The sequence below is a fragment of the Coenobita brevimanus genome, chromosome 97 (genome assembly GCF_032717465.1).
Source record: "Coenobita brevimanus isolate Jiangsu-jjx chromosome 97, ASM3271746v2, whole genome shotgun sequence".
NCBI lineage: Eukaryota > Metazoa > Arthropoda > Malacostraca > Decapoda > Coenobitidae > Coenobita > Coenobita brevimanus.
The window spans coordinates 13,309,806-13,334,182 of NC_137050.1; the positions used below are offsets into that span (position 1 = coordinate 13,309,806).

The 24,377-nt window shown below is 41.9% G+C and overlaps 1 protein-coding gene across 1 annotated transcript in view; it reads left to right on the forward strand.

Annotated features, from left to right (window-relative positions):
* Nucleotides 1-24,377, forward strand: part of LOC145413828 (extracellular matrix organizing protein FRAS1-like) — a 596,816-nt gene that overhangs the window by 196,010 nt on the left and 376,429 nt on the right. The window contains exons 19-20 of the mRNA XM_080283490.1: nucleotides 3,874-3,976; nucleotides 20,703-20,925. Of these exons, the coding sequence (XP_080139616.1) occupies nucleotides 3,874-3,976; nucleotides 20,703-20,925 (326 nt within the window). The remainder of the gene's footprint in view (nucleotides 1-3,873; nucleotides 3,977-20,702; nucleotides 20,926-24,377) is intronic.

A 24,377-nucleotide genomic window follows, 5' to 3' on the forward strand; every position in this document is an offset into this window, starting at 1 on the left:
CCTGTAAGCCAAGAAACCATTGACAACGCTGGGTGGTAACCGTATAACCAGACCATATGTGCTTCCTACATGTCAACAAGTGGGTTGGTGGAGGGTTAGTGCCCCTCCCTGTAAAACAGATAACTCAGAGTCAAATGGCCACCCCTTAAGGGATTATGGCATCTGGCAATAGATAGATAGTTAGATAGCCTATTATTTTTATTCTTGTATGCAGCCTTCATGGATTTGGAGAAAGCTGATGACACGGTGGATAGACAAGGATTGTGGAAAGTATCAAGAATAATTGGAGTAGATGGGAAGTTGTTGAATGCTGAGAAGAGTATGTATGAGTGTAATGAGGAGGCTATGGCTGCAGTGTGTGTGGATAGTGAACCGAGTGAATTTTTCTATTTGAAGGTTTGCTTGAAACGGATGTGTCATGTCTCCATGGTTGTTCAAGCCGTATATGGATGGGGTTATAAAAGAGATACAAGGTAGGGCAGTGGATGTTGGAGTGGCACTAATGAGAGAGGGCAGTGTTTGGAAACTCCCTGTATTGTTGTTTGCAGATGATACTGTGTTGTCAAGTGAAGACGAAGGGGAGCTGCAAGGCTTGATGGATGAGTTTGGGAGAGTGTGTAAGAAACAGAAAATAAAGGTGTGTGTAGGGAAGAGTAAAGTTATGGTTTTCGAGAGAAGTGAAGTCACTGAATGTACAGTGAGGTTGGATAAGAAGGAAATGGAAAATGCAAGTACGTTTATGTACTTGGGGAATGTGGTGACTAAGGATGGAAGTTTGGAGGGTGAAGTGCTTGAAAGGGTACAACAAGGAAGAAAGGCTGCCGGTCACTTGAAAACAGTAATAAGAAACAGGGGAGTGAACATGGAAGTCAATAAGTTACTACATGACATTATTGTGATACCAACTCTAACGTATGGAAGCGAAGCTTGGACCTTGTTGGAGGGACAGAAGTCAAGAGTGAGAGCAGTGGAAATGAATCATTTGAGAGGAGCATGTAGAGTCACATTGAGAGACAGGATGACAAATGAGGAAGTGAAGGAGTGTTATGTTGTGGATGTGGATGTGATAGGAAGGGCTATGAGAAACTCAGTGAGGTGGTTTGGCCGTGTGGAGAGGATGGAGAGTGAGAGACTGATGAGGAGAGAGTATGTGAGTGAGGTGGAAGGGGGGAGAGGGAGGGGGAGGCCAAGAATGAGATGGAGGGATTGAGTGGAGAGATATATGAGGGAGGGGAGTGTGATCTGGGAGCAGGGCAGTGAAATGGTGGGGGACAGGGCGACGTGAAGGTGATTTGTTTGTGGCCACCCTGTATGAGATTAAGACATCTGGCAGTTGATAGATAGGTGGGTAGATTATTATTATTATTATTATTAATCTTATTGAGATTACGAGCAGTGGAAACTTGTGTGGAAAAAGGTGTGGGAATGGTGATTAATGGTGAAAGGTGAAGTAACTCAGATCTGAAATATGCAAGTGTTGCCTTGTTTCCTTCTAACAAAAAACAGGATTTGTTGCAGATTTGTTCAGATTTCTGTGAAGTTGACCAGCGTGTTTTAAAGTAAATTTAAATAAAGTAGTGATCATTGGTGAATGAAAAGGGGACTTTCAGTGTGTTATGTTGGTAAAAGGATAGACTTGAACTGGAGAATAAGTTCAGCTTAAGAACTGCAACTTCTCATCTCTTGATGCCTAGCGGGCAACTGCAACTTACAGTACTTGATTCTAGCTAAAGAAATATAATTTTCCATTTTTTGTTTTGGTGTGAATGGGTGACTGATAACTTAAAATAGATAATATTGTGGCATCTGGAACTTTTTCCAGCCACTATCTACACTTACCTTTCCCCTCCTAGTCATGTAATTTTGATGCAGTTTTACTAGATATTTGAAACTTGAAACTCTCCCTGACCATACAGTGATCCTTTTCTCATCATGCATAATTGGTACCACACCTTGTGCATGATAATGAAATTGTATGATAACGAAAGCACAGAAGCTGTGGGGTTTATCCTAATTGATACCACGCCACTCCACTTGTAAACCCAAATTTTCCATTTTACAACAATTTAGACCCACTAGATACATACTTACAGTTATGGTAAGTATCAGAAACATAGACATGGTTTGGTTAATTGAGAATATTGGCAAGGTACAAGAAGGACGAAACACGTACCATATAGAGACCTAAGTTGAGCATGAGGTAAGGAGTTCTGAGGCTAAAGAGTGGAGAGTTAATGGTCTCCACCACCTGGGATTAACTCCTCTAGTAGGGCCTCATCTTTGAATCCCTCAGAGCCACCAGAAACCACAGATTTTGCACCATCATTGTTGACGGAAACCAGCTCAGGTGCACGATAACAAAGTTCTTTTTTTTTTTTTTTTTTTTACCCCAACATTTGTTGTAACAGCAGGTGTGCAGGTTTCCATCCAGCACTGATAATGAAAACCTGTATAGTCCATTGTATGATAACCAAGGGATCACTGCACTACTATTAATATTGGCCTAAAAATTGGCACACCCATGCTTTGAAATATGATCTTTCATATCGTGCTAAAAACTCTTTGAAATAAAATTTTTGCATTTTTTCAATATACAATAAAAACCCTGTAACTTCACTACATGAAGACTAAACTGTCGGAAATATTGACTGTATTCGATATATCCATACCTCAACTTATTTTCCTTCCTATTAAGGGGCTCATTTTTAATGCATAAAAAAAGGTACATCATAGGTAGGAAAATTCTGTTGCTGCCTTTACAGGTTAAGCATGATGGTGCAGAAGTAGAAAAGTGAAGTAAGTGTGCAGAGGAAGTGTTATGTGAAATGATTTGTGGAAGAAGGTTGGTGTAGGGTACAGAAGCCTTCACAAGAATAAAGGTCAGAACATAGAGACTGCAAGAGGATTGTGTGACCTTCTGTTGGTAGGCACATTTAATCTATGGATTTGAAACTTTGTTGTGACATGAGTAAGAAAATCAGCAATAAGAGCGTAAGAAGAATGTGTGTGGTTTGCACAGACTGGATAGGGTAAGAGAAACTGATTCTTGAAGGGTGTGGGGTAAGGAAGTCTGGTAGAAACAGAGTAGAGGAGAATATACAATACTTAGTAGGGTCACATGGAGGGACTTATCACAGGTGAGATAGTGAAATTGGTATATGTGATTGAGTCTGAAGAAGGGAGGAAGTGTAGTAGGCCAAGAAGAATGTGCATGGATATGGTAAATATATATATGCATTTGAGAAAGTAAGGTATGGAGGTTGATGAGGCTAGGAAATTGGACAGGGATTAAAGTGGTTTGACTAGTTATGAAGAGAAGCACATGGCAGTGTTTGGTGTTCCCTTTTAACAATATAGTTGACAGAGTGGCCAGCAAGTAAATGCATGTGACGTGTATCTATAAAGAATAAATAAGAAATATGTGCAGATGGTTATGGCTGAGTTGGAACCAGGATTTCGTGGACTTGAATGATAACGTGAATGAGTCTCCCATTTCAGTGGGCATGTTGGTGATAGTTTCCCACTGTCATGCTTTCTCTTTGCTTGTTTCTGGAGTGTACCTTTCCTCATCCATAGATGAAAAAAGGATCAAGATAATGAAATTCTGCAATACTGTAAATTATCATCATTGTCATTGTCATTGTTATCATCATGCTACTGCTGCTGCTGCTGCTGCTGCTGCTGATGATGATGATGATGATGATGACGATGATCTTTTGTCCCACCTAAAAATGGGATGAGGTATTTATTGGTATCTACTCATGTACTATGATGTGCATATTAAACAGTACATGCAGCATTGCTTTGAATATCAAAACACACTGATTTCATTGTTTGAATAACTAATGTAATTCATACACTATATCCAAACAGGGAAATTGGCCTTGATTATTCCTCTGCCTCCTGCTCCTGATGGCTTTTTTAATGATGGATGGACCCAAATGGATGACAGCCACCTTGTAAGACCTACCACTAGGTGAGACAACTACTGGTTTATCTTTTGTCTTTTACTATTAATTCTATCACAGGACATATTCTTTCTGCACCAGTGATACACTGAATGAAGTAAGGGGGATGGTTCTGAACACAGTGTGCATGTGGATGTCACTCAGAGATAATGACATTTATATTAGTCAGAAAATCTAAAATATGACAAGAAACTTTCCTGGAGCTCCACTTCCCATTATTATTCTCAGTGAGAATGGATGGAAAACCATGCATAGCATATCATTGGCACCACCTTTGTTGTAGTATGATGCAGTCTTAATGAGCAGACATATGGCATGGAGGTAGCCATTTAACTTCGCTGGAATGGACTGTAAATCCAACATATGGGATGTTTTATGGTTGTCTTTGTTGTATCCTAACTTTGGTCCTCATTATACTTTATAAAGAATAGTTTGGGATTGGGTGTCTCAGTTGTATGTACAGTATGTTAGACAAGTAACATAACAGATACACCACCCATTTTCTAGCACTCTTGGTCCCAGATCTTTGGCAAATTAACTTTTGCCAGAGTAACGGAGGTCACATGTCGCGTGTAATACAGTAATCTGTCCACTATCCGATGTAATAGAGCCAAAGGCATGTCCGGAAAGCTGTCCCGTCTGGATAGTGGGCCCCAGCCTCCTGGACTTGTACTTATGGACCCTAACTCAGAAAAACAGTAACCCCTCCAATATCCGGATCAACAGAGCCATCGGTAGGTTCGGATATTGGTTTCGTCCGGATATTGGGCCCCAGCTTATGGACTTGTACTTACGGACCCTAACACAGAGAAACACCTATACAACTCCCTCCGGACATGCATAGCACCTATTTAACACCCAAATCACACCAATAAGGCACATAAATGACTGAAATAAATGCAATAGAAACATAAAATGTGGGTTTAGAAGTATGTTCATACATTAATAAACATTCTGGTACTTATGGACTCTAACCGAACCTAACCTAACCGAACCTAACCGAACTCTGAAAAACACATTCCTACTGCACATGCATGAGGTAAGTTTAGTATGGAAAGAAGTACAGTATGACACTTTCTGGTAAGTATAGTATGGGAAAAAATACAATATGAAACATTCTGGTAAATATAGTATGGAAATAGTACAACATGAAACATTCTGGCTACTTACAGCAAGTCCCTGGCCACCTCGATGAATAACCGCCTCCTCTCGGACTCTGACAGTAAGAACGATTTCCTGAAGCACTTGCACTACACTCTTCCTGAAGTCTTGCACTGAACTTAGTCACTAACACATAGAAGTCATGGCGAACAGCGCAGGTCTTGTCACGGTGAGAGACAGGCGGGAAGTGGGGAGGATGCAGCGGCGCTCTATCGGACGTCGGAGGAATGACGAACCAAAACAATGCTCTCACGCGGCGCGCGCTGCAAGTTCAAATTACGGACGGCAAAAAATCGATTTTTTTTCCAATTTTTTTGGATTTTCGGACCATTTTGGGAATGTTTGATCCCAGGACGATAAGGTTTGGTTAGTGGGGATGTTCGGTTATTGGGCGTCCGGATATTAGAGTGATTACTGTATACAATTCCCTCTGACATGCATAGCACCTATTTAAGACCCAAATCACACCAATAAGGGACATAAAAGACTGAATTGAATGCAAAAGAACCAGAGAATGAGGTTTTAGAGGTGAGTTTATACAATATTAAACATTCTGGGTACTTACAAGTCCCTGGCTCCTGGACTGGTAGTTATGGACCCTAACCTAGCCTAACTCAGAAAAACACCTCCCTACTGCACATACATAGCACCTAAGACCCTATTCACACCAATAAGGGAGATAAAAGAGTGAAATGAGGTTTTAGAGGTAAGTATGGAAAATACAGTACAATATGAAAATTCTGGGTACTTACGACAAGTCCCTGGCCATCTCGATGAATAACCCGCCTCCTCACAGACCCTGACAGTAAAAAGGAGTACCTGAAGTACCTGCAGTACACTGTACATGAAGTCTTGCACTGAACTTAGTCATTTGCACTCAGCATTCCATTCTCTTAGTCTTACTTGCGCTTCATTGTACCTTAATGAAATAAGTGTTGCACTCTGCACTTAAAGTCTTTGCACTCATAAATCCATTTTCTAAACATAACACACTCAAGTTAATTTGCGCTCCATTGAAAGTCAATAAAATCAGCCTTGCACTGTGCACTTTAGTCTTTGCACTCAGAATTGTAATTTCTTAACACTATGCACTGTTTTTTTTCACTGCACAATACTGTAAAATCCAGTGTGGTCTACTGGAGAAGTTCTTGCTGTTTAATCACTGTCAGAGTCTGAGAGTAGCTGATGCAGGTGGCCTAGGGGTGCGTTGCTGGGTCGTGGTGATGGAGTACCCACTGCAGATGACTCTGAAGAGAGATGCACACTCACGTCGAGTGGTGACTCCACCGTGCCTGATGTGCTGAGCTGTGGCTCGGAGGTTGAGGGCCTGTCTTGGGGAGGCAATGGAGTGGAGCCAGGGCTGGGCACAGCGGGGGTCATGGGTCTGAAAAAGCTGTCAATGGTTGATTGACGCAAGGAATGACGATTTTGGCAATTAATGATGCGCTGCCTGAAAGCACGCACTTCCTCCACAAGTCCCAAGGGCCCCATCTCGCTGTCACAGTCCAGGTGTTCCATGTAGTTGAGAATGAACTCTAAGTGTTCCCGGAGTGTACTCAGCTTGGAGATGGCTGGAGTAGTGTCACGCGGAGAGGAGTCTTCATCATCGTCGCCGTCCTCGTCTAAATCTTCAAGCTGGGTACTGACACCTGCAACTGAAGATGCGATCTCGATATCAGACATGGTCTGATACCCAGGATCACCCTCGTCGTCATCCAACCACTCAAGCACTTTGTCCACATCAACATCGTCCCCATGCGCAAGTAGACGTGCATGGAAGTCATCCACGTCAAAACCTAGGAAATCATGCTCCACATCCGTTCCGAGAAGCAGACGAGACCAACCATTTTCTAGAGTCTTGACAGGGACTTCCTTCCATGCACTGGCCCAGTTGTAAATGGCAGACTTGATGTTGTAGCGGCAAAGGTTTTCCAAAGTCCGCTGGCCTCGCGTGTCCCGTCCCTCCTTGCGCTCATCCTCGTCCTCGAGAACAACCATCACCTCTTCCAGGAACTTCCGGCAGTACAGCCTCTTCGTTGCTACGATCACTCCTTGGTCCATTGGTTGGATGAGAGCAGTCATATTAAGTGGCAGAAACATGCACCTAATGCGCCCATTCTCAGCCACCAAGTCCTTGTCGCACGGGTGAGCAGGTGCATTGTCGAGGAGAAGGAGGGCCTTTACCTGGTCGCGTGGGATTCCCAGTTTCTACATCTGGTAATGGATGACCTCCTTGACGAAATGGCGGTGGAACCAGTCTTTGAAGATCTGGGCTGTGAACCATGCCTTCAAAGAATGGTACCAAATGACAGGAAGGACATCCATCACCCCACGAAGACACTGAGACTGCTTTGCACGGCCAACAATAACGGGCTTAAGCCGGTGCATGCCATTAGCATTAGCACAACACAAAACAGATATCCGTTGCTTGAAGAGCTTGCAGCCAGGTACACGCTTCTCCGTCTCCTTGGCTAGAATGTTCGTTGGCAAAGAGCGATAGAATAAACCAGTTTCGTCAGCATTGTGGACTTGACCGAGAGTGAGGCCCTCCCTGTTGATCAAGCGCTTCACCTTGCGTCGAAACTCCTCTACTCCATCCTCGTTGGCGTCCAACGCTTCGCCGTGGGCCTTACGGCTGGTAAGGCCATGTCGTAACTTGAACACGAAGAGCCAACCCTTGGATGCCTTGAAGTCTAAGGCGTTGTGAAGCCTTGCGAACTTCTCAGCAGCAGCCTTCAGCTCCATGCCACGCACCAGCAGCACGTTGCTGTCGATACCAAATCAACGTGGAGCTGTTGACTTCAGCATACTTGGGAGTAAACATCATCTTCCTCTCCATGTTGTGTTTGCATTTCGACAAGAAGGCAGCCATGGACTGCGTGAGTTTGTGGCGGGATCTCTTGATATCAGACAAAGTAGATCGTGCCAGGCTGAATTCATGAAGGATACGTGAGGTTGACCATCCCGCATCCACCTTGTCCAATATCTCCCTCTTCTTCTCCAGAGTCAGAACCACTCTCTTCCTCTTCTCAGGTGGCGGGGCCATCATCACACACACTAACAAGAGGCATGAGAGCAGCAGCAGAGCCTGCAGCAGGTAAGGCACCACCACAAAAGTGAGCACGTGGGCTGGAGAGCCCTCTCCTTTTGAGAGCACCACATCCTTCTTTTGTTTATGGTTACATTCATCAATCCTACATCTGCAGCAGCAGCAGCAGGAGGGATGTGATGAGGGTTGTTGTGTGCCGGAACACAGAGGATAGATGATAGAACCTGCATTGGGCTCTTCATCATTGTGTGCTCTGTTGGTACTTTGTGTAATTTACTTCTCTGAAGGTAACTCAACACCAAGCACTATTTTACTGATTTATGTGATATTGTGTATCAATGTCTCCTGTCTGATGAACATATTTGCTTTATGATCACACCTACCTTAACCATCCCATGGTCTTGTGATTATTTCTGAACACACATTCATAACTGAGTGCTTTAAATATGTGATTCTATTTTGGCACAATTTCCACCTAATGTACATTTTAGCTTGAACACTTTGAGGTTGGTTATGATCATTGGGGAGGGTCGTGGGGGGCAAATCCCCCCAGCTAGGTTTCAGTGCCCCTGTAGTTAGGTTTCTACTGCTTTTTATAGTTTTTATATTGTGTACATTTGAGGTTGTTTTGGTACACTGATTCATCCAGTCATTGAGATCAGCAGTAAACATGTTGTCTGGGACATTCAGGCAGCTTTCTTTGACATCACAAAGTAGGTATACATTTGTTCTCTTCATTATTTAGATTTTTTTAAACATCATATGTTAATTACCTGATATGTATCTAGTACTAAAAGTATAGGCAACCTCCCCATATCGCAAGGGTTAAGGGACACAGACCCCCGTGAATTTGGAATTTCCTCGTAATTTGGACACATCCCACCAAAATGCCCCTATGGTAGCCTATAACTCTGTAAACCCCTAGAAACCGTCACAGGAACCTAAAACTGGCTTAAAACAGCAGAAATATATACTGTACTGTACTACTGAACTGTACCAATGTACTGTACTACTGTACAGTACAGTATACAATTTACTTCAGTAAGAAATAACCTCTAAATGGGTATGATTAAGAATTAAGGCTAATTTTGTTGTTGCTGACTGCCTCCACCACCATGGCAGTGTGCACAGACCTAAAATACCATATCTGGGACCAAATAACACCACATTATAAATATAAACTGAAATACAACGTAATAACTTTAAAAAAAAATAAGCATTTAACCCCTTAAACGCGGATCGTCGCATTTGCGACGGTCGGCCCAAAGGACAGAACGGCGGATTGTCGCGTTTGTGATTTGAGTAAATTTTGAATAACCGCGGGCAAGCAGGCTCCAGCTGGTATTGTCTATCAGTACCACCACCCTCTAGCTACAACTAGCATACTTTACCTTTGTACTACTGACCTCAGTTGTTGCCAAATATCGCGTTTTCCCCCCGTTCCCCCCCCCCCCACCACGGCCCGGCCAGCCTGGCTGTGATACATGGCAGCGCTCTGAGCGCTCAGAACTGTAAATCTGCGATCTCCTCTCACAAGCAGTTTATGCTACTAGGAAACGCTTGTTTCCCCAGTTGTAACACTAGCTTTTTTTCTCACGGTTTGCCCCTGTTTAGCATCAGTTTACTGCAGGCTTTCAAAGTGAGATTATGGCGAGTTCTAGCTCTTCCCAGTCAGTGCAAGCGGCCGACAGGAACGAGAATAAAGTGGCGGACGTAAGGCAGAAGAAAAAGCGCGCCGTGGTGATCTTTTGGGAAGTAATGTGATTGAAAATAATGTAGTATACATGTTTTTAGCTGTGAAAATGGAAATGTTTGTTGAGTGACGGGAAGACCGCCGCCACAGTGCATGTCGGTCGTACGCTCCGTTGATTTTAGCCTTATTTTCAGTGCTTATTGTACAAATACGGATTCCTAACTGCCTTTACGTTGTAGTATAAAGTTTGCTGTGACAGAATGAGGCTGTGGTAGAGGGGAAACCGGGTTGCTGGAGGTGTGAAAGTGAAGATTTGGTTACCCAACTTTGCAAGTCTCCACAAGTCCTTGGGTAGTCCACGAAGGCCCAACACGTGTCTCTGGAGAAAGCTGAATGTAAGTACTATCTGCCATACCAAGTATAATGTTCTAGGGTTAATCTCTGATTTTTGGCGAATATTTTCCTACAGGTATTCAGACCGCGATACAACCCCGCCACTCGGGGGGGATCGACTGTATACAGCCGCGTTTAAGGGGTTAATGGGTATGGCTAAAATAAGTTAAGGCAAATTATTTATACTGGGGGAAAATACAGTACATGTAAAAGTGGGGGGCATGAGTTTCAGGCCTGTGAATTTGGGGAATTGCCTGTACAAGATTCAAGCTGCTTTATAAGAAAGCAGCTTGAATCACTGTGTAACTGTCCTTTTCTTTATCAGACTGATATTTACATCTAACACCATCATTGACAGGGCTAAGTTTAAGCAAAGTAAGTAAAGAATCAGATGAAATACTGGGTTACCACTAAGACATGCGGTGTAAGAAATCCAAGTGAGCATGCACAATACTCAGCACCATCTGTAGCCATCTGGTAAACTACTGTAGTTTGGCACACGCAGAAATTTCAAGTGCCCTCTTGTTATTTTGTCTGGATTAAAACAGGTCCTGGACCATCCGATGCTGGAAATCAGTGGTGTACCTATATATTGGTGGGTGGTGATGACCATCATCTGAACGACCATCATCCACTCCTCTATCACATCCCGCCTCTGACTTCCTCATGGCTGACATTAAAATTTCTTCATCTGATGTATTTTCTGCCATCACTGGCCTCTATACTAACAAGGCATATGGGCCTGATGGAGTCCCTCCTGTTGTTCTCAAGAATTGTGCTTCTGTGCTTACACCCTGCCTAGGCAAACTCTTTCACCTTTGTCTGTCAACTTGTACCTTTCCTTCTTGCTGGAAGTTTGCTCTCATTCAGCCAGTCCCAAAGAAGGGTGACCACTCCCAACCCTCCAACTATTGTCCAATTGCTTTAACGTCCTGTATTTCAAAAATTTTCGAGTCAGTTCTCAATAGAAAAATTTGAAAGCATCTTTCCTATCACAACCTTCTTTCTGATCGTCAGTACGGGTTCCGTCAGGGATGCTCCACTGGCGATCTTCTCACCTACCTTTCAGACTCCTGGTCATCCTCCTTTCGGGACTTTGGTGAAAGCTTTGCCATTGCACTTGACATCTCAAAGACTTTCCATCAAGTATGGCGTAAATCTTTAATTTCCAAACTGCTCTCTTACGGTTTCTATCCTTCCATCTGTGCCTTCGTCGCTAGCATCCTTTCTGATCGTTCTATAGCCACTGTTGTAGACGACCATCATTCTGCTCTAGATATATCAACAGTGGTGTTCCTCAGGGCTCTGTCCTATCACCAACTCTCTTCCTTTTATTCATCAATGACCTAAGCTGTACATCTAACCCTATCTACTCATACGCTGATGACTCCACCCTTCACCTTTCCATATGGTTCCTGGAACGCCCATCTCAGCAGCTGCTTCAATAAACAAGGGTTCGTATCTCTGACTGGGGTAAAAATAATCTTGTTGTTTTTAATGCATCAAAGACTCAGTTCTTACACCTATCAACCCGACAAAATCTTCCACAGGTATACCCACTAATGTTTAATAATATTCGGCTTAATCCTGCATCTTCCTTGAACATGCTTGGGGTTTCATTTACTTGGGACTTATCTTGGAAAGATCATATTAAATCTCTTGTAAAATCTGCTTCCAAGAGATTAGGTGCGCTGAGCCGACTCCATTCTTTCTTTACCCCTGCACAGTTGTTGACTCTATACAGGGGTTTTATCCGCCCCTGTGTGGAGTACAACTCTCATGTGTGGGGAGGCTCCCCACATACAGCTCTTCTCAATAGGGTGGAGTCAGAGGCTTTTTATCTCATTAACTTGCCTCCTCTTACTGGCTCCCTTCAACCTCTGTCTCTTCGCCGCACTGTTGCAGCTTTATCTCTTTTCTGTCGCCACTTTAATGGTCACTGCTCCTCTGAACTGTCTGCATGCATTCCTCCACCTCTACGACGGGCACGTAGCACCCGTCTAGCAGCAAACTCTCATCCCTTTTCTGCCCAACTCTCTAATGCAAGAATTAACCGTTACTCCCAGTCCTTCATTTATGCAACAGGTCAACTCTGGAACTGTCTCCATTTGTCTGTATTTCCTGCTGCCTGTAATCTCCAGTCTTTCAAACGCAGTGTGTCCAGGCATCTCGAAATTAATGGATCTTGAATTTGGCTCTCTTTTGTATTTTATTTTTCTCTTGGAGGGAACTCTTATTGCGGGCTCATGGCCTTTGGTTCGTTCTTCCTCGCATAAAAAAAAAAAAAAAAAGATGATGTAGAGTTGTATACTGCACGTTTTCCTTCACCTTTATCATTCATTTTCTGTTTATCCCATCTTTCAAGATCCTTTTAGTGTATTACCTTTCTTCCCACTTAAGGTATGGTAAGTCTGCACTGAGTGACAAGCCTAATGGTTACCTGTATCCTAGGAAACTGTTTATAATGCTGAATGGTAACCATATGACCAGATAACAGGGTGATGTGAAGACTGCTATTGTGCCCCTGTTAACTGGGTGGAGAAACACAAATGTACATTCCAGCACCTGCAAATGTACCATCCACCCAGGCACTGTCACCACGATAGAACATCAGTTCACTGCACAGGACAGCCTGGTAGGGGTGGTTTATGGCTCTGCTTGGCCAGACAGACCAAGGTTTCTCAACAACAACAACAGCAATAATTCTGCTACTCTCAGTCGTGAACCAGACTAGAGACTCTATCCCTTTTCACTCATATATTTCCCAACTAACTTTGTGACCCAGCATTGATTTCAATGTATTTTGTCTGTGAATTCAAAACTTTCACAATAACAATTCCTAACCATCAGTTTCTCTACTAATCTATGACACTTCTCATAATATTTCTCGTTCTCTTAGTTAAGTTTACCAGTAAATTCTATATTACCACTTCAGTTTATTCATAACAATTACCACAGTCAAATCAGAAGCTTATTTCTATCTCTGGTATCTACTGAAACACTTTGTTGCTGGAGTGCATAAAGTGTTATTATGTGTCAAATCTGTTTGCGTGGAAGCCAGCTGCCACATTGTATGCCGTTACCATAGTAAATGAAATGTTGCTGCCCAGTGACCTAATGCATGACCACCTGTACCTTCACGTATACAGATACAGTAAAACCTCGATGTAACAGACTTCAATAGACCGGAATTCGCTTTTATCGGACTTGAGGAGCTACCGGACTAAATTCCTATAATCAGAAAAAGTCCGATAAAGCCAGAAGCAGTACGGACTGCCTGACCACTTCAGCTGTGTTCACCATGACCAGGTAAATAAAGGACATGTTTATCAGTGTATAATATAGTATTATTATATAAATTATGCCATTTGCTTAATGTAGTGACGTTATAACGCAGTACAGTACCGCAGTGGCAGTCAAAACAGTTTAAAAACTTTTCATGCGATCCGGACTAATGTCTGATATATCGGAAAAAGTCCAGATTAGCAGGGGGAAGTCCGGATGTCGCTTTTATCATAATTTCGCATTTTTCAAAATGGTTTCGGCCCTAATTAGTCCGTTGTAGTGAGGTCTTACTGTATTTTCATTCACCTGTCTGGTCACAATTATATATAAACATCTATCTGGTGGATGTAATGCAGGTAGACATTATTATGCAAAAACAAAAACAATAAAACAGGACAATGTAGGACTGTTTGAAAATACTGGACTGTGGTTCCATTGCAGAAGTTGTGTGATACAAATGTTATTGGTTCATGAACTGTTTATGATATAAAGAAGCTCAGTTTTTCTATCAAAAAAAAAAAAAAATTAGAACATGATTCTGCTTACACTGAAGGATAGTGGGTCAATGGTGTATTGTTGAATTATATGTACATGACCTCAGTTGGTTCCTGTTGAATTATTATATGTGACATATGTGACCTCTGATAATCCGCCAGAACAGTTCTTCCAGTGTGGCTCTGGAACCAAGGATGCTTGAAGATCAGTTGTTTGCTTATACATAATTGCTTGCACCATACATGTGTAGCAGTGAGGATTCTGATTCCTTATGGCAGTCCCAGGTAAAGAGCTGGATGGCTGTATTACTGTACAACACTTTATTACTCAAACTTATAAAGGGAAAAAGGTACAGCAATTAATGAATACAGATTATTTAGTTGCCATGTGAATGGACTTCTCAAACACATGACAGATACCACAGCTGTAATAGGGAAAAATATATTCCCTGTCATCAGCATGCAAAAGTATCCTTGAAGGAGGTTAAGATTTAGTTTGGAGACTGTTGTCTAGCAATATTATTATGCATTTTTTTTTTTTTTTTTCTGATAATGATACCCAGTACATTGTTTCATATTGAGATAGTTACTCATATGAGCTGGATGCATATTTAGGAGAAGAGAATGTTGAGGATATACAGTACTCTTCTATCTATCTATCTGTCTATCTATCTATAGCCCGATGCCCTAATCCCGCAAAGGGTGGCCACAGACATAACGCCTCCAAGTCGCTCTGTCACCCACCATTTGACTACCCTCCCCCCAACTCACTCCCCCCTCCATCATATACCTCTCAACTCCATCCCTTCACCTCATCCTCGGTCTTCCCCTCCCTCTCCCTCCCTCCAACTCACCTACATACACCCTCTTAGTCAGTCTTTCATTCTCCATTCTCTTCACATGTCCAAACCACCTCAGTATATTTCTCCTAATCTTCTCGACCACATCCACATCCACCCCACAACATTCTTTCACTTCTTCATTGGTCAACCTGTCCCATCATGTCACTTCACATGCTCCTTTCAAGTAGCTCATTTCCACTGCTCTCACTCTTGACTTGTTCCCCTCTTGCAAGGTCCATGCCTCGCTTCCGTACGTCAGGGTAGGGATCACAATACTATCATGCAGTGACCTCTTAACTTTCATACGCACCTTCCTATTTCTCATCACTGCTTTCAGTGAACCAACAACCTTCCTTCCCTGCTGTACCCTTTCATGCACTTCATTCCCCAAGGTTCCATCCTTACTCATCACACTACCCAGGTACTTGAATGCACTCACATTCTCCATATCCTCACCATCCAACCTCACCGTGCATTCTGTGACTTCATTCCTCTCAAACACCATAACTTTACTCTTGTTTATATTAACTTTCAGATCCCTTTTCCTACACACTGTCCCAAATTTATTCACCAAACCTTGCAACTCCCATTCATCTTCACTCAACAATACTGTATCATCAGCAAACAGCAACATTGGAATCTTCCACATCTCACCCTCATTCATTAGAGCCATCCCCACATCCACTGCCCTACCTAACACCTCCATTACAACCCCATCCATGTATGTATTAAACAGCCATGGAGACATCACACATCCCTGTTTGAGTCCCACTTTTAGATAAAAGAACTCACTCAGCTCACCATCCACTCGCATCGTAGCCCTAGCTCCATTGTACATACTCTTTACAGCATTCAGCAATTTCCCCTCCACTCTATATATTCTTAATACTTTACCTTCCACATACCTTGCCTATCTGTTCTGTCATAAGCTTTCTCCAAGTCCATGAAGGCAGCATACTTTTTTTCCCTTCTCTAGATACTTCTCCACTAAACATCTTAGAACAAATATCTGATCTATACACCCTTTTCCCCTTCCTATATCCCCCTTGTTCTACTCCAACTAGCTCCTCTGTTATATGCCTAACCCTATCAGGGAGTATTCTACCATATATTTTTCCAGTCACATTAAGAAGGCCAATACCCCTATGGTTACCACATACTTCTCTCTCCCCTTTTCCATTGTATTAAAGGAACAATTATGCCACATTTCCAGTCCTCTGGAACCCTTCCCTCTTCCCAAGCCAATCTACACAACTTCCATATCCACTCAACAACAATCTCACCCCTATACTTCAGCATTTCTCCATACACTTCATCAATTCAGGGCCTTTCCCATCTTGACCTTCTTCGTTGCTTCCACTATTTATGCCCAACTGATCTCTTCCTTACTCCTTTCATCTCTTCTTCTCCCAGCTATTCCCCAGCCACTTATACTCGCACTGCTTTCACTCTCTACATTCAACAAATCCTGAAAGTGCTCCTTCCATCTCCTCAATCTGTCTCTTCAACAATCTATTATTCCCATCTTTCACTCCCCTACTATTTCCCCTTTCACACTGTATTACTTTCTTTACCTCTTTCCAAAAAAATTTCTTACTCTCCCTCCATTTTACACTCAGATTCCTCCCAAACTCTTCATTCACTTTCTTCTTACTCTTCACCGATCTCTTCACCTCCCTTCTCCTGCTCACATATACCTCTCTCTTCTTTCTCTCATCTTCTCCCCTACCTCTACTCGCTAGCCATTCACTATATGGCTTCTTCATTTGTTCCACAGCTTGTTTCATCTCGTCATTCTATCATGGTGTTCCATTATAGTAAACTCTCAGTTATCTGGCATAATTCAGCCAAGCCTTATGCCGGTTAAAGCAAAATGCCGGATGTTTCATAGTACCCCCCATTGGCTTAGTATTCGTTGCAAGCCATATATTGCGTTATTATCCATTTTAACCCTCAATCTTTAAAATTTTCCCATGACACAAAGATGAGAATTAGTCATAAAATACAATAATGATAAAACACTATAATGCAGTAATACAGCACCGGTTGGCTATCATTTATGAGCCATTTAATGCACCTTGATGCTGGATATTGCGTAGATCCACTGGTTGCATCCTATTTCGGCACTGAATATTGCATAATTTTGCCGGATATTGCTTTGAGCAGAGCCAGTAGCACCAGATGTTGTGTTAGTCCAGATATTGCATGACAGATAATTGAGAGTTTACTGTAATAGTTCTCCCTCTGTCTTACTCCTCTCATATTTTGCTTTGTGGATCCTACCTCATCTCTCCCTTAGAGGGGAAATAAAGGTTGGAATGATGATGATGATGATAAAGCAAGAGATATGTGTCGGGGATGACATTACGGGAAGGAAGCGTGGTGGCAAGTACAAAAAATAAAGTAAGAAAGAAAGAAGGAAAGAACACAGGTGATTGGTCTAGACATGAAGAACTGATTGTGATTAGTCAACATCCATGTGCTCTGTCATTGGCCAGTGGCCCCAGAGTCCTCCATTACTTGATGTAGCGAGTACTTTTTTTTTTTTTTTTTTTCTCCCAAATGTTTTGGAGAAAAAGTATTGAAAACCATACTTAAGTACAAGTATAAAAGAACTGTGTACTTAAGTCAGTACCACCAAAAGTTACTAGAGTACAGCATTCAAGTAAACTTACTTTGTTTTGTACGTTACAACTCTGGGAAGAACACAGAATTCAGCACCTCCGGAAGGTACAGTACACTTTTCAATTAGATCTGCAGATTCACAGCTCTTTTGTTCCAACTATCAATTCATGTAGGCTAAAGCATCAATCAAGAATATTAACCACATGTAAATAAGGGTATATTGTTCCTGGCTCTATCCCTAAGTCTGCTTTTTCCAATTTTTACACCTATTTTCCCCCTCTCTTTCCATGTTATGTTTATCTTCCACATATATAACCACACAATCTCACATGTAGCCTTATGCTTGCTGGCAGCCTTTTACACACACTTTAGCACAGCAATATGGTCTTTACATTATAATTACTGTAAACACATTTCCTAACCTGAACAAAAACTGAAGTGATGTGTGTTGTGATGGTTGGCTCTGAGGCTTTCGACAGAGTGGTAGTTGCATCTCTTCCGCTCTGAGGTTTCCATTTAAACCTTGGAAATTCTCTTCCAGTTTCACACGAGGCAGAAGTGTTTTGATGGTTGATCCTTTTTTGGACCAAGAAGTACCAAGCAATGAGAGCTTGCTGCATAGCGTTAACTCAGGTGCTGTTAAGACCTCTCTTGGGAAAGCAGTTGTGGTCCACTAGTGCGCAAAGTAAAGATCACTGCACTCAGGCTGTGGATCTCCTTTGTAGAGTGTGTACTTAAACAGTGAGATGACTGTTAAGAGGTCCAAGAGAAGTTTAGTGAAGACTGCAGGCATCACAATCGCTTCTTTCATAGGTTTTTTGTGCTTCTTCTTCATTGTCTTTTATCCTTTCTTCCTCCAATATGCCTTGTTAACCGATGATTTCTTTTAGAGCTTTGTTATCCACATCTCCAAACCAGAAGGTACACACTCTGTAGTGAGTAAGAGCACTGGAAATGAAGTCATTGAGGAACATACATGAAGTGCATAAGCACATTGGTCAGTGTTTGTCTGACACTGGTTCCCTCATGCTCTGTCAGTACATAGAGTGATGGACAGGAATTTTTTTCTACCCATTGTGGATGGTGGTCTCCCTAACTTCTTCCATACCTCTCCAACTGGTTAAGTAGCCACTTTAACATCAGTTTGATGCCAAAATTCCCTGGCAGAGAGGGTAACTGCAGGATATAGCAGTGGTTGAGGGTCTGGCCAGTGACTGGGACCAGGCTGTGGACTGACAGCTTCAGTGACTGCTGAGTTCCCAATGCTGACTTCTCTTGTAAGATTAATTTCCAGCCTAGGGTCTGTTGTGGCTTCTAGAAAGTTAACTGTTTTCTAAAAATAATGCAGCATGATCCTCTGGATTACTCCCTTGGTCCAAGGGCTGAAACAGAGATGTTTGTTTGGGGACAGGAGTAGCCTTTAATGCTTGGTTGTCTTCCTTCTAGAAACCATTAGTGGCCCAGGGCATTTTCTGTTATAGGATAGTTTTGAAGGATTTGTTGATAGCTGTATGGTATGTTTCCATTCTTGAATTAAATAATTATCAAACTTGTTGAGACAGCACCTAACTTAAGACACCCCTTATTACTTGGCATCCATTATATCCATATCTTGGTGTCAAAAGCCCTTGCTTACCATGCTTTTTTCAGAACTAGAGGCTTCATCTGACAGTCCCTCATAGCATTGGTAATAAGGTGTTAGCACTGTTATGGATTCCATGTCTTTCATTCTCCCTGTTGCCCATTTATGCTTATCTTGCACACAGAGGAAACTTTTGGCCAGTGATCTTTTTCAAAATATTGCAGTCTTAGCACAGATAAATATGTTATACTGTACATCATACCCTGCATGCTGATAATGTGTGAACAGTCGGTGGTATGTTTTGTAGCCTTGTGGCTAGCAGAAGCATTTTCCCATAGGACACTGACACTTAATACAGTATCTCTTCTTGAACTTCTGGAACTATCCTACTGAATCAGTAAATCAGGGCTGATCAGGTACATTCTCTGCTCCATTAGTAAGGCATACACATGTTTTGCATTCCTTTGAAGCTGTGGCTCTCCAGTAGCCACTGACTGCTCCACTATATCAGAGATATGCTGCCAAGAATGCAAGTACAGGAGGGCTTTGATGGTTTGTGTGGTGGGATGATCTGGATTTTGACAGTCTTGGAAAACATAAGGGTAATATTCTTGCAATATTTTGTGTAAATGTGCAAGAGTTGGTTATCATGGAGTTACCAGAAGCAGATAACAGTGACAGCCATGTTAACTGATGGAGTTCAGATCTTCAGATTTTATGCAATTCGTATGTAATTTTTCAGTCAACTGGCATAAGTTCCACCACCATGAATATATAAGGACTCGTAAGCATAATGTATTGTATGGCAACATCACGTGTTCTTCAGAATATAGCTCTGGCATAATGATGTACTTTCATGTTTAAGATTTTAAGCTTTTTTTTTTAATCTTTGCTCATATTGAGTATGCAGTTAATTCATTAACATCATAGCTTTGAGCTGCATTGGTGACCCTTTCACCTTCATCTGGTGTGCATAAGTTACTTTTTATTTTCCCCTGTCACCTCTTTCATTGTCAGACACTAGAATGTGTTGTGGATGGTATTGACCTATGCTCAGCCATCATAGTAGCCTCTTGTACAACACACAGTAGCTGCAGAAAGCCAATTTTGTGCTGCAATTCAATTGAGGCACATGTGAGACAAATGTAGTGCATTGCAGTAATAGCAGTGGGGATTGGAATGGTTTCTAATACATGAAAACTTTGCTATGCACTTGTTTTTCTGGAAGCATTGTCAAGTCTGCAGGATGAATCTGTTGCAGCTGGTGTGATTTTTTATTTTTTCTTATGCTTTCTTTATTACTATAGATACATAATGTTTAAACTGCTACATGTTCAGATGGAAAATTTTTGGGGGTGCCAGTCATGGCATGAATGAGATGTACACATGCTGTGAATATGCAGATCCTGCTGTATTGACAAAAATATTCTTTGCTAGTTTATGACTAGCATATCTGTACCGTCTACTGTACCCTTTTTGGGAGAATGTACTGTACTGTAATATGTTTTGGTGGGTGAGTGATATGGATATTTGCTTCATTATAACTGTAATGCATTGCCAAAGAAACTATGGTGTAATATAATGTATTATGCAGATGATAATTTTTGCAGCTTCACCCAGCGTGACTTGCGTGTGGGACATGTGTGGTATGTGCATGAAGGCAGTGGCCAGGATCAGCCCTCCTCAGATCTGCTACTGTTCTCTGTTGCTGACAATGCAAATCCACCCAATGTCCTTCCTAACCAGACCTTTAACATCCGAGTGAAGCAGATGAAGGACCAAGAAGATGGACTACAGATGACCCCTTCAGCAGACACACAGCTGGGCATCACTGTAAATCTCCGGTTGTGTTTCTCACCAATAGTTGTTGTTTTTATACAGTTACATAACATATTGACATACTTTTAAAAAATATACTTATAAACTCTCCAAAAGCTTGAAGTAATGGCCATACAGTTTTGAATATCACACTTTGTGCATTTAATCCAGCATTGGTTGCCTCAATTAATCTCTTATCTACCACTTCCCTCCCCCTCCTCCCTTGCCCTTGCAACACCTCAAAAGGAGGTAGCCATCACATTCATGACACAAGGGTAGGTTTAATGAAGCTCTTTTATAGCCTATTTTTAAACCCTCTTGTTGTCAAATATTTACTCTTTCCTTACCAAAGTTGTAGATGATCCCTGAGTAATACCAGCCATGTTTCAAGCACAGCTTCTTTGTGCTATTATTTCCATACAGTACAGTACAGATCACAGGATTTAATTTCCTTCTTCAGAGTTTGATATTTTGTGTATTGCTTTAATCATTGTTCTGTATAACATTGTATGGCCTTTGACCACTTCCTCACTCTGTCATTTTCATTTGTTTATACAGCAGAGCTGTGATCTAGAGAGGTATTTTGTACACAGGATGCAGAATTTATGTGTAGGTCAATCAAAAGATGGTGACATTGAAGATTCTCAGTGCAGCAAACTAATGATTTATATGTTGATTACTGATCATTTATTGACTTATAAATGTTCAGTAAGTCATGAACTTTTTTCTTCAAGGGTGATTGGGATTTATTGCTCATGGAATGCCACTCAGGGGTGAGTGAGGCTGGCCACTCTCATATTAAATGTCAGGATCAACTTGCCTAGGCCCTGGTTCCTATGCTTCTTGTGGGGCAACGTAGGATTGGATGATGGATGGATGGATTAACATTTTTGGAGGGGAGGTCATAAAACATATAAAATACATAGTGAAGCTCAGGGTTTGCTGTCAGTAAGCTTTGTAAATATTATATCCTTTGTTATAAGTGGGTGGATGATGTATATATGAAGATGCACGTGACAAGGATTGAACTATTTTTTATTTTATTTTTTTAAAACAAAAAGTGAATGGTTCTATTCCACAGATGATAAGAGAGCAGCACTTCAATGAAACATGGTGTTAACAGCTTTTGCTCCAAGGTTGAAGCATACAGCTTGGCACCCCCTTCTCTTATTTAGTCACTTTAGAGATACCTTTAGGATAGTTGTTCTGTTAGCTGCTAACTTTACAGGGGTGCAATCCTGGCTTTGTTTACCTCCATACTGTATATACTATATCTGTCCATTTTGCTACTTAATCAGTTCTCTTGCTACCTCAACTTACATGCTTATTTCATCATATTTATTAATCATATCCAGCCATAGTTAACCATAGGGGATATCAGAATGCAATTAAACATTTGAGCTGCCATAAACATCAAAACTGATATTCTTCCAGAGTTCACACTACAGTAAACCCTCCCTATTGACTGCTGTGGTATAGCAGATCCTTGTTATACTTGAAGTGATATGCACTGAATCATTTATATGATAATGAAAAAGTTAGGATCACTTTTCAGTAGACACTACAATAACATTTTCACATATGATCATCATGATCTTGTACAAAGCCTCACTGGTTAATATTCTATCTATCTGTCTATCTATTGCCAGACACCTCAGTCCCTTTCGGGGTGGCCACAAACAAATCGCCTCCACTTCGCCCTGTCCCCCACCATTTCACTGCCCCGCTCCCAACTCACACCCCCCTCTCTCATATACCTCTACACCCCATCCCTCCATCTCGTCCTCGGCCTCTCCCTCCCTCTCCTCCCCTCCACCTCACTCACATACACTCTCTTCGTCAGTCTTTCACCCTCCATCCTCTCCACATGGCCAAACCACCTCAGTGTATTCCTCCTAACACTTCCTATCACATCCACATCCACACCACAATGCTCCTTTATATCCTCATTTGCCAGCCTGTCTCTCCATGTGACTCCGCAGGCTCCTCTTATATAACTCATTTCTACTGCTCTCACTCTTGACTTGTGCCCTTCCAACAACGTCCAAGCTTCACTTCCATACGTTAGAGTTGGTATCACAATACTGTCATGTAGTAACTTTTTCACTTCCATGCTCACTTCACAGTTTCTTATCACTGCATTCAAGGAACCAGCAACCTTTCTTCCCTGCTGTACCCTTTCAAGCACTTCACCCTCCAAACCTCCATCCTTACTCATCACACTACCCACGTACTTAAACGTACTCACATTTTCCAATTCCTCTCCATCCAACCTTGCTGTACATTCACTGACTTCACTTCTCTCAAAGACCATCACTTTGCTCTTCCCTACATTCACCTTTAGATTCCGTTTCTTACACACTCTCCCAAACTCATCCACCAAGCCTTGCAGCTCCCCTTTGTCTTCACTCAACAACACAGTATCATCTGCAAACAACAGTACAGGGAGTTTCCAAACACTACCCTCTCTCACCAGGGCCACTCCAACATCCACTACCCTCCCTTGTATCTCTTTCATTACCCCATCCATGTACAGATTGAACAACCATGGAGACATGACACATCCCTTTTTCAACCCAACCTTCAAAGAGAAAAATTCACTCAGTTCACCATTCACACGCACTGCAGCCTTAGCACCATCATCCATACTCTTCACAGCATTCAACAACTTCCCATCTACTCCATATATTCTTAATACTTTCCACAATCCTTGTCTATCCACCCTGTCATATGCTTTCTCCAAATCCATGAAAGCCACATACAACTTCTTTCCCTTCTCTAGAAACTTTTCCACTAAATATCTAAGAATGAATATCTGATCTACACAACCTCTTCCCTTCCTAAAGCCTCCCTGTTCTTCTCCAACTAATTCCTCTGTTATTTCCCTACCTCTGTCAGTAAGTATCCTACAATACACTTTTCCTATTATACTAAGAAGACAAATGCCCCTATGATTACCACACACTTCTTTTTCCCCCTTTCCTTTGTACAAGGGAATAATTGTACCTGACTTCCAATCCTCTGGAACTCTACCTTCCTCCCGGGCCAATCTGCACATCTTCCACATCCATTCTACAACTGTCTCTCCCCCATGCTTCAACATTTCACCACACACTCCATCAATTCCTGGGGCTTTCCCCAATTTAACTTTCTTCATTTCTTCCACAACTTCTGTCCTACTGATTTCTTCCTGTCTTCTCACCTCCCTCCTTCTCCCAGCCATTCCCCAACCATTTATACTCGCATCACTTCCATCCTCTATGTTCAACAATTCCTTAAAGTGTTCTCTCCATCTGTTCACTTTTTCTCCCTTCTGCACTAGTAATCTACCATTTTTATCTTTCACTCCCCTGCTAACTTCACTTCCACCCTGTCTTACTCTCTTCATCTCTTTCCAGAACATTTTCTTACAGTCCCTCCACTTTACACTCAGATTTGTACAATTGCTATTTTCACTCTTATGAACA